This window comes from Acanthamoeba castellanii (genome assembly GCF_000313135.1).
Source record: "Acanthamoeba castellanii str. Neff unplaced genomic scaffold scf7180000084235, whole genome shotgun sequence".
Taxonomy (NCBI): Eukaryota; Discosea; order Longamoebia; family Acanthamoebidae; genus Acanthamoeba; species Acanthamoeba castellanii.
In genome coordinates, this window is record NW_004457272.1 from 1 (window position 1) to 11,013 (window position 11,013).

At 60.3% G+C, this 11,013-nt stretch overlaps 3 protein-coding genes across 3 annotated transcripts; 2 read left to right on the plus strand and 1 right to left on the minus strand.

The window, feature by feature from the left end:
- Positions 1-74: 74 nt before the first annotated feature.
- ACA1_318650 (uncharacterized protein) lies at positions 75-1,742 on the minus strand (the record flags this gene model as incomplete). The annotated part of the gene is made up of 5 exons (XM_004333950.1): positions 75-232; positions 358-585; positions 710-890; positions 1,128-1,518; positions 1,663-1,742. Coding segments are annotated over 5 exons (1,038 nt in total), but the record flags the coding sequence as incomplete, so codon positions are not given.
- A 457-nt stretch (positions 1,743-2,199) lies between these two features.
- ACA1_318660 (uncharacterized protein) lies at positions 2,200-6,078 on the plus strand (the record flags this gene model as incomplete). Its single annotated transcript, XM_004333951.1, has 1 exon — positions 2,200-6,078. One exon carries the CDS (start codon positions 2,200-2,202, stop codon positions 6,076-6,078), a length of 3,879 nt encoding a protein of 1,292 aa, XP_004333999.1.
- A 610-nt stretch (positions 6,079-6,688) lies between these two features.
- ACA1_318670 (EGFlike domain containing protein) lies at positions 6,689-10,765 on the plus strand (the record flags this gene model as incomplete). The annotated part of the gene is made up of 9 exons (XM_004333952.1): positions 6,689-7,081; positions 7,174-7,293; positions 7,451-7,676; positions 7,891-8,053; positions 8,125-8,578; positions 8,762-9,070; positions 9,178-9,391; positions 9,547-9,783; positions 9,975-10,765. Coding segments are annotated over 9 exons (2,907 nt in total), but the record flags the coding sequence as incomplete, so codon positions are not given.
- Between the last annotated feature and the right edge of the window lie 248 nt (positions 10,766-11,013).

Consider the following 11,013-nt stretch of genomic DNA (forward strand, 5'->3'; position numbering starts at 1 on the left):
TGGTGGTGGTGGTGGTGGTGGTGATGTTGGTGGAAAATGATGACTATGACGGAGAGGGAGCCGAGGACGTACTCGACAGTGGTGGCGTGCGAGATCACGCATTTGGCCATCATGGACAAGTTGGCCCGGGGGATCACAAGGCCCACGAGGGCGATCACCGTCTCCGTCTCGCGCGTGTGGTCACCTCCCAGCGGCGCCGTGGACCGCAGAATCGGCTCCTCGTCACCATACTCTGCTCACCAACGCACGGTGCGTGGTTCATTTATTGTTATTATAATTCAACCAACGAAAGAGAACGTAAGAGTGAGTTGATGGGTGTTGATAGTCTTGGGTGGGCGGCGGGGGGGGGGCACGAACCGTTTTCGCACCACTCACCGTAAGCGAGCTCGGGGCACACGCACTCAACGTTGGAGATGTCCTTCGACCACCAGCAGGCGCCCCCATGCAGGCACTCCTGCCCGCACTTTGCGAAGCTCGTAGGGGCCGTGCGCGACAGGCCGAACCGGGTCTCCACCTGCACCTGCAGGTCGAGAGAGCTCACCATGGCCGACTCGGGCTTGACCAAGTTACATGTGATCTCCACCGCTGTAGCCCCCAAACCCCCACCACACCACCACACCACGCACCACACAACCCACAAAACAGCGTTGGACTGTTTTAGAGAGAGTGTTCGTTGGCCGTGTTGGTTGTTCGTCGTTAGTCGTGGTACCGGAGGCTTGGATAGAGTTGGCGATGCACGCAGTGCTGCCACCATCACCACCACCACCACCGGTGATCTGCACCACGGGCAGCTCCTGCGGGTCCGGGTGGAGGTCCCTGCCGGTGATGCGCAGCTTCGGCACGTTGTTGACCAGGGTGATCTGGGTTCCCATGATCCGCGGCGCTCCCTCCTGCACTCCCGCCGCCGCACACACCAGAGGCCCGTCACACGCACGCACGCGCGCGCGCGCGCACACACACACACACACACACACACACACACACACACACCACGACACACGGTGAGGAATAGGAAGAAGGCAAACCCAGCCGCTATCAACACCACTACATGACACGACACGGAAGGTGAAAAAAGAAGGAAGTGGAGGGGGAGGCAAAGAAGGAGACTCGCGCGACCGGGGGCGTACCGACACAGTGCTGGATGCGATCTTGGTCACTCTGCCTTCGATCGTGGTGCTGCAGTATCCGTCCCACGGCATGTCGTCCCTGTTTTGGAAGGTCATGGTCCTGGACCAGGTCTGTGTTTGACCCGTGGTCATCGCGGAGAAGGTGAACTCGTCCTGCACGCGCTGCGACGGATCGTCGCCGTGGGCCCAGGTGCAAATCGCGCCGTCGGCGTCTTTCTCCCAGGCGTCGATCTTGATCGTCAGCTGCGAGCTCTGAGTCGTGAAGTCGGCCTCCCACTGGAGCGCTTGCTCCCACGGCATGCTGTTGTCGCTGTTGCCCGTCACGCACATGCTCTTTCCGTCGACGATGACGTTCCACGCCCACTCTTCGTCTCCATCATTCTTGTCCAAGCTGCCGCGCCGCCCGGGTGGCAAGAAAGAATCAGACAGCTTTGCTATTTTCTACTTTTATATGTATGTTTATGCCCCCCTCCTCCTCCGCATTCACACAACACCGACAAAAAAGAAAGAAATGAAAAGAGATGGGTAGCCGTACTGATGACACCAATTGGTAAGCTGCACCTTGGTGATGGTGACGGTGTAGTCGTCGGCCGCCACTTGAGGTAACATCGTCATCATCAGCATCATATTGAGAACAAACAGCACTAAGAAGGAGACCATAAGCCGCAATCCTCCAGATGGAATGGGCCGCATCCCGTTCTATCCCTTGCCGTAGGCAAGCACGGCGGACCTTACTGCACGCGGAGCTCCCAGCTGAAAAAACGAACGTTCGCTCAATCACCAGCCAGACAGCCTAGAGGTGGTCCGTTGCAGCGACTATTAAAGATTGGGACGGAAGGGTGAACCCAAAAGAAACTGGACAGCAGGTTTCAGTTCAAAGGAAAGAATGTTGTCCTTTTTTGTTTGCGGTCTCCTCTGGTGAAGTGAACGAGTGACGAAAACGGCCACGGAGACGTAAGGCCGCCAGTATCGCAGAAAGAAGGGAGCGGAAGGCAAGGAAAACTGTCGGTGTGATTCGATTAACGTTTGGGCAATTCAACAGCCTGTGCGGCCTCAAGTTTGGCGGTCGAAGATGTTGGAGGACAAGCTGTTGTTCCTCCTGTTACTGGTCTTGGCCAGCGTAGCGATGGCCGCCGGCCTGGCGCCCAGCAAGCGGCAGCTCTTCGCCAACCCCACGTACGCCTGCGCGCTGCGCTCCACCGGCCACGTAGACTGCTGGGGACAGGATCCAGGCGGAGGATCAGTCGCGGCCCCCACTAACCAACAGTTCTGGGCCATCTCATCGGGTGTCGCGTTCACGTGCGCCCTTGCCTACGATGGCCACGTCCAATGCTGGGGCGATGGCGCGAAGTCCTACTCCTCGACGGCGCAGTCTGTCATGGTTCGCAACGACACCCTGTGCGTGCGAACCGACGACCTCCACTTCGAATGCCCCGGGTCTGACCCAGACAACCTCGTTGGATCATACACGTTCAGTAAGCTGGCTTTCACTCATAACCGGACCTGTGCAGCCCATTCTTCCAGCGGTACTATTGTGTGCTGGAACAGAGCTGGGACTCTTCTGGCGTGGTCGACGATAGACATGGCCCAGATGGTGATGAGCGACTCGTGGACTTGCGGCGTAGAACAGGGCACAGGCGCACTTCAGTGCATGGAGGTGGCCGAGGAGTACGATGATTACGGACTACCCCTACCGGTGGCTCAGCCTCCGCCGCCCCCAGAGGGAATATTCCTGCCAGGTACCCTCGTGTCGAATGGCGATGACTTCTGCGCGCTGAGCGTGGACCACATGGCCGCCTGCTGGGGCAACAGCTTCCCAGCGGGGACGCTGAACTCGGTTGCCACGACCGCCTTCGTACAGCTGACACTTGGTGAGAGATTCGCCTGCGGTCTCCAAGCCAGTGGTACCCCCCTTTGCTGGGGCGACAACACCCACGGGGTGATGAGCCCGCCCGATGGCGTGACATTTGTGCTCCTGGCAGCAAGCAGCGGCTACGTGTGCGGCATGCGCGAAGACGAGGTGACGGTCTGCTGGGGTGCTAATGCGCCGACCGACCGGCCCTGCCCCACGGCCTGCTTCCACAACGGCACCCTTGACGCGGACGAGTGCCGCTGCCAATGCCCCTCAGTTGAGCGGAACTGTACGTGCCCGGTGGACAGCTGCAAGAACGGCGGCCGTGTGCAGAACGATGGGTCCTGCTCCTGTGAGTGCCACAATTCCTGCAGCACCGGCTGTGTTCGCCAGGCTGACTGCTCATGCCGCTGCCCAGCGACCCCGCCACCCCCAAATCTGTCTGATGTGCCCGGCAGCGCGCCCCAGTCAGCGCTGTCGTATAGGATCTCTGGGGGCGAGTCCACCCTCCCGGTAGAGAAGATCACCGGTCAGACCATTCCCGACGCTACGGAGTGTCGCAAGGTTCTGGTCTACCTGCGCCTTGCCGACACGGCTGTCTGGAGCGGAGCCAGCTGCGCAGATTCGGGGAGCCTGTTCGTCGGCGCAAACATGGCCAACCTGGACATCAACCAGCACCGCATGGCCTCGGTGAGGTTGTCGGGCGACAAGAACGGCGGCTGGCTCTACCGGATCATCAAGTGCGTTCCTGAGAACAACACCCTACTGATATGTCCCCTCAACTGGAGCATGGACTCGGTCCACTGCCCCGGACCGGACAGGGACTGCTCCCAGTGCCTCCCGCGGGGCCGAGGTTCGACCAACACCACTGACTACTCGAGCACGTGTACCAAGGGGCCGGCTCCGGATCAAGCCAGTCAACTGAGTTCGGTAGTCCTGGCCGGCGGCTACTCGGGCTACCACGCCGAGCGGAGCGGATCCTCCAACTGGCAAGTGCCGCTTCCGCAGGGTGTCACCTGTGCAACGCGGTTCCTCATGTTCCGCTCGCAGGAGTGGGTGTTGGAATTCGACGGGTGGTGGACCTATACGGGCTTCTTGCTCGTGAAGCTCCACGCAGATGGAAACGGCGACTATTCGTACATCTACCACGGTTGCAACGAAGCTAGCTCCTCGATCCTGCTGGAACCTCGCAATTGGGCCATCTCTCCCCTACACTGCCCCGACCTGGACTGCTCCTCATGCTTGGCGTCTTCACAGCAGGACACTTGCTTGCCTAGCAACATGGTTCCCTATGGATTGGAAGCCACTGCTGGGCTTAACAACAGCATGACTCTATCTTGGCGCGACGCTGGAGCACCACCTGGCACCATCTACGCCGTCTACATTTCGAGTGCCAACACCCCCGCGATCAGATACATCACTTCGTCGAGGCTGTTGCAGGTCGATCTTAGTGGCACTGGGCTGGGAACTCGCCTACAGGCAAGAGTGGTTCGAGTGTACTGCCCGACCACCTGTCCGACTGGTGGTTGTTCCTTCAACTCCTCTGGCGGCGTCCAGCTTGCCCGGTCGGTGGCGGAGCGCGACGAGTGTGAGGACGGAGTGGTTGATTGCATGGGCGTGTGCAACGGCACGGCCCTCCGCAATCCGTGCGGCGTGTGCACACTGCCGGCCGACTACTACATGGGCGACGACTATTGGGTGGACTGCGCCAACACCTGTGGTGGCTCGGCCTACATCAGCGAGTGCGGCGTTTGTGTCGGTGGCCGCTCTGGTCTTGCACCAAACGCACACAAGGATTGCCAAGGGACGTGCTTCGGCAAGGCCACTCGCGACGAGTGCGGCGTGTGCCACGACGAGGACGACCACCGCTCGAGCCGGGACTGCACTGGCATGTGCGGCGGCCAGGCCGTGGTGGACGAGTGCGGCCAGTGCGTGCTGGGCACCACCGGGCGCGAGATGAACGCCGCCAAGGACTGCGCTGGTCAGTGCTTCGGCAAGCGCCTCCCCACCGACCCCGCATGTCAGTGTGAGCGCGAGGAGCTGGACAGTTGCTTCGTGTGTGGCGGCGACAACTCCACGTGCGCGGGCTGCGATGGTGTGCCCAACTCGGGAATGGTGCGGGACCTGTGCGGCGTGTGCGGCGGCGACAACACGACGTGCTGCTTCCTGCCCTTCGCCCAGGCCACCGTCGTCATCCGCGACTTCCAGGCCATCGCGCTGCGCACCACGCTGGACGCCGGCGAGACTCTCCTCGTGCAGAACCTGCACGAGGGCCGTGCCTACACTGTAACACTTTCACAGCTCGACGACGGCGAGGCCCTGCCGCCGCGCATTTTCTCGGAGCTGCGGCCAGGCAACGCCCTGCGCATCGAGATCTCGCAACCCGGCAAGTACCGACTGACCACGGTGGAGAGCAGCACCGTCTCGGCTGTCTTCACCGTTCGCTATAACGCAAAGACCCCCGATGCGTGTGGACACTGCATCGACACCGAACTCTTAAGCGACGCCTTGCCTCTGCATATGGAGGCTTACGAGCACTGTTGCTCGGTCATGGAGTCGAACAACGTGCATGCCTGGTTTGCCACCACGCACTACCACGACGACCTGGCTCTCAGTACTACAACCCGCGTGGTCCAGCGTTCGGAGAACTACCAGAGCGCGCCCGTCAGGCATCAGCTGCGCCTTGTGAAGCCGCATATGGTGGACACTTCGGTGTGGAGCGCCGTGGGCCAGCGGCTGGCGGTGGGCGACCTTGTGGTGCTCGAGAACCGCGACCTGCTCGACCACGTGATCTCCATCACAGGGCCGCAGCCCATGCCCGACGTGGTGCTCGACCGCGGCACCGTGGCCGTCGTTGGGCCGGTGCTCACGCCCGGTTCCTACCGCGTGGAGTCCAAGACCAACCTCATCAACACCACCTTTACCGTCGAGTTCACCTTCGCCTGCACCGTTCACGCCCACGAGGAGCAGCTGCCGGAGGGGGAGTACCACGGCTTCACCCTCGCGGTGATGTTGCTGTTGCTGGCTGCTGGCGTTGTGGTGGCGGCGGCGGTCTACCTTAGAGCGCAGAAAGGTGCCATCAGCAGACTTGCGCTGTGAGCAATTTGGGTGTAATACAAGTCAACAGCCAGAAATTCCATCCACGCTTTTTTTTCTGTGTTAATCTGCCAATCTACCTTTTCCTTATGTGTCGAATAGACGGAAACAATTGTTTTAACACAAAAAAGAGATGGAGGCAATGGCCAACGTGCCACTATCCTTCGTTGGTTTCTGATATGAAGTGAAAATAGCACTTCACGGGACGGTTCTGCATTTCTTAGCTACCCCGCTTGTTAATCTCTCTCCAAACGATCCACCGAGCTACTCGTCTTCTTTCTCGAGCTTGGCTTGGGGGTTGAGTACCAACCAACCAACCAACCACACGCGAATGGTGGGCGGGTCGAGGTCTTCTTGGACCCAACTAGGATTACCACCCATGTCGTGGGGGGGATTCTGGTTATCCTGTTAGCTGGCCTGATCGCCGTGTCTCAGGCGGCGGACTACACCTTAACCGTCACCAGCCTTCAGCTCAGCAACTACTGCTGGAAGTATGCCCCCCCCACTCTGCATTGAAAGGGCCAGCAGCTTGCGAACAGCCATCTCTGACACTGACTCCCGCATTTATGTTGTGTTGTGTTGCGCAAATCTGTTGTGTCTGCCCCCCACCAGCATGGACTCCGATTCTACCGAGGAGTGGGCCTGGACGTTCAAGATCGGGGACCAAAGCGTGTGTTTGACCGGAAACTCGGGCGATTCGCTGCCGTGGCAGTCGGCAGTCTCACAGAGCATCGACTTCTCGTCATCCAAGGCCCAGATAAGGCTGAATATCGACGCCTGGGAGAAGGACGCCCCAGGACCCCTGTGCACGTGGGAGCATGCCGACTCCGCCAGGCAACGCATACTGGGAAACGTTGATTTGAATCTGGCCTCTCTCACCTTCGACGAAACGCCCGTATCCTGGACGAAAACGCTGGACTTCATAGACAGGTCATACCTGTCGGGCGATCAGAAATGTTCCACGACTGTTGGAGGCCAGATCCGCAAGCGCGACACCAACTACATGGTACCACTTTTTCTTGCTTTTCTTGCGTCTCTTGAAGCCACAAGCGCGAGCGAGCATCTGAAATAACCTGTCGGCCACCCTACCTACTGCAGAACGGAGGACCTCTCGTCAAGGAAGTCCTTCTCTATACCAACAACGGGTTGCAGCTCCTCATCAGAGGAACGGACTTGAATCCTGATCCGCAGGAGCAGCCCGTGGTGCAGGTCACGGGTGTGCGCACTGAGTGCATCGCACACACCTTGCAAATCACTGGTACACGATCCACCCTCCTCGCACGGCATGGCCTATTTGAAAGCCGGCCTGCCACCCGCCCACTCCTCGGCCCCACAATGACACACCAACCTTATGCCACAAACCACAGCCACACAGATCTCGTGTACCCTGGTCTCGCCTGAGTCGGCCCCCTCCGCAACGCTCGAGCTGCAGGTGCAGGTGCAGACGAGACTCGGCCTCTCGCGCTCCGCCAAGGCCTCCTTCCCAGCGTGCCCGGCAGGGGACTGCCAGAACGGGGGCGTCTGCTGGTGGAACAAGGGCAGGGCCACTACCTTGTGCATGTGCCCCGAGGACTACTACGGCGACCATTGCCAATACGTCGGTTCGTGTCGCTCTCAAGAGTGCAATCAATCAATCAATCCTCGATTCGCCTTTCGGCACGCTCCTCCCCCGCCGTTGTTGGCACGGCGCTCACCACGCAGCTGTCCGTGCGTGTTGTGTCGTGTGTGTGTGTGTGTGTGTGTGTGTGTGTGTGTGTGTGTGTGTGTGTGTGTGTGTGTGTGTGTGTGTGTGTGTGTGCGGTGGGCGCGGAGTAGTGTCTCCGGATGAACCGCAACTCCAGGCCACGGCGCCCCTTGGCGGCGACTACACTCTGGAGGGGGAGACGGTGATAGCCTTGATTGGCGAGGTTATCCCCAGGGCATCTCTTTCAATGTCCGCCCACTGCCTGATCACAAGCGGCACGCCCGCCGAATACGAGTTCGTTTTTACAACGGCACCCACCCATTCACCAACTACCATTCACCAACCACCAACCACCATCAACACAGGGTTAAGGACGGGCAATTGATTGAACACGGTACCGAAGTATGGAAGGGTCCGGTGACGCCCTATGACGGCCGAATTGTTGCCCAGTCGGAGTCGCGCACCATCTCTGGCCTGTGCATCATGCCCGCCCACCACCTGGCGGCCTACGCGCGCGCCCAACCGTCTAATGACGTCCCAAGGCACCTCAAGGTGGGCGTCGTGTGGCAGTCCAACCTGGCCGCCCAGAACAGGTCGAGCAAGTTCAAGGGCATCTTCATGTTTTACGGGTCGCTCAATTTGAAGAGCTCGATCGTGGAGGCTAAGCGCAACCAAGGTGACCAAGAAGGGATACGGATGGGCAGCGAGCAGAGCGTGCGCGTGAGCCTGTGCGACGCGGACGGGAACAACCGGGTGGGCGGCGAGGACGCCGACCTGTTCTTCCTCGACTTTTTCGCCGGCCCTTCGCTCCAGCCCCAGGTTTGCCACACCCTCTCCTCTGTCTCTTACGCTCCCAATTACCACCTCTCACAGGCTCACTTCGCTGACGTGTGCCGAAAAACCTTGAATGTGTAAAAACGACCGCACGCACACACGCACACGCACACACAACCACATCACACCCACACGCAAACGCACACCCACATGCACACAACATAATAGGTGGGGGTGAACGGAGGCGTGGCCAAGCAGTTCAAATACTCGGAGTGCCTTAAGCAAAGTCAGAACCCGACATGCGCCTATTACGAGTTCATCGTGTCGTTCGACTTTGCCGGCACCTACAAGGCCCATGTGCTGGCCTTCAACCAGACCACCCAGCTCGTACAGATACAGGAGGATCTGGTGTTCAACGTTATTGTTCAAGACCTGGCGCTGCCGGTGGCGCCCGCATCGGCTTCGAGCATCTCGTGGGCCGACAGCCTCAAGGATCGCGATGCTCTTCCTCTCTTCGACAAGAACCTCGCCCAAACGGTGCGCCGCCACCCTCCTCCGCCGGATCCCTATCTCTCTCTCGTACCCCTCCCAAGGGATCCAACATAACACGTCCCAACTCAACACCGCCTACCTCACGCGCTCAGATATCGCCCAACACGGGAGCGGCGGACAGGTTGGGCGTGCTCGAGGCCCTGTTCGAGCGCGTCCAGGGCCGGTGGTTCAGCCAGCGGCAGACGGTGAGCGTGGCCTTCGAGAGCGGGCCGTCGGAGGTGTCCATGGGCTCGGTGCACACGGTGCTCGCCCAGGGCACCGACGACCCCTACTTTTGCGACACCCACACCGACGAGCTCAAAACTGGTCCGCCCCTCCCCTCGCATCGCCAGCACCTGCCATCTCCCCAGTTCTGTGAAATCCATGCGTGCGTGCGGGGATTGTTGGATGTTGTGCTGTCGTACGCCCACTGCTATTGATGCCAAGGGTGGACTGGGCGGGGGACGCGGGGCTGACTGCAGGAGCGATGACGAGGTCGATAAAGCCGTGGCTAAAGTGGGCCAATGTGCCGCACACGTTTCACATGTCGAGTGTGGGCATGAGCGAGACTGAATGCCTGAGCTCGGTGACGGTCAACGTGGTGCTGGTGCACAGCTCGCCCAACGACGTCCGCATCACGCTCACGCGTGAGGGCAAGCAGAGCGTGCTACCTCGGGCCAACAGCATGAGCACCACCGTCCTCCTCAAGGACTTTGGCAGTACGTCCACACTCCTCTCTCTCTCTCTCTCTCTCTTCTCTCTCTCTCTTCTCTCTCTCTCTCTTTCGCCTCAGATGGCCAGTACGGCGGATACCCTTCACGCTCGTCGTGGGGCATTCTAAGTTTATTCCTCCTTTTTGTCTTACTTGAGCTCTTCCCTCCTTCACTCACCGAGTTTGGGGGTGGGGCAGATGGCACACTGCCGCAGGAATTCACGCCGCTCACAGTGCCAAAACTGGGGTCACTGGCGGGGCTGCCTGCGCTGGCTGATTGGACGCTCGACGTCCAGCAGCAGCCACACTCGACTGGGTCGGGTTACGTTCTCAATTGGTGGCTCGATGTCGGGACCGACAACTGCCTCCACTTCCAAGGTACCGAAGCGCCGCCCCTCTGCAGCTTCGGCCAAGGGCAGCTGTACGCGCGTGCCGCCACCGATGACGACACCGTGTTCCTCGAATGCCCCGTCGGCAGCATCATCTCCGAGATTTTGTGGGCGCGCTACGGCCGCATCGAGGGCTCGTGCGAGGAGGCTATCACGACACCGCTCACGGTGCACGACGCGTGCGAGGCCTCGCGGGCCACGGTCAAGAAGCGCGTGGCGAGCGCATGTGTAGGGAAAACGTCGTGCGTAGTGCGCGCCGTTGACACCCTCTATGGCGAGGTCGAGGGCGAGCCGTTCCTGTGCGCCGGCGAGCAGGTCGAGTGTCGCGAGGACCGGTCGCTGCTGGCCGAGCGGTCGAGCCGGCGGCAGGCGCTGTACGAGTCGCGCGAGCACCACGCGCAGGCGCACATGGCGCCGGTGACCTATGCCGGCACGGAGGACCACTACTTGAAGTCGACCATGGTGCGCCACCACACGGAGCCCTTCTTCCGCCCGCGCCTCGACAACAACGGGAGCGTGGTGGTGGCGCGAGACCTGAGCATGGAGTGCAGCTCGGAGCCGCGGGTGAAGAAGGCACTCATGGTGCAGGCCCGTTGCAAAGGTGCGGGAGTTGTGTTGGTTGTTGGTTGTTGTTGGATGTGTCGTGTGTGTGTGTGTGTGTGTGTGTGTGTGTGTGTGTGTGTGTGTGTGTGTGTGTGTGTGTGTGTGTGTGTGTGTGTGTGCTCAAGTGAATGGTGGGTCGGCTCACGTAACAAATAACAACGGTGCACTAATGGCGGTGGTGGTGGCGGCGGTGGGGGGTGGGAATGGAGGGTAGATGCCAACGCGGCGTTCAAGCACACGGACAC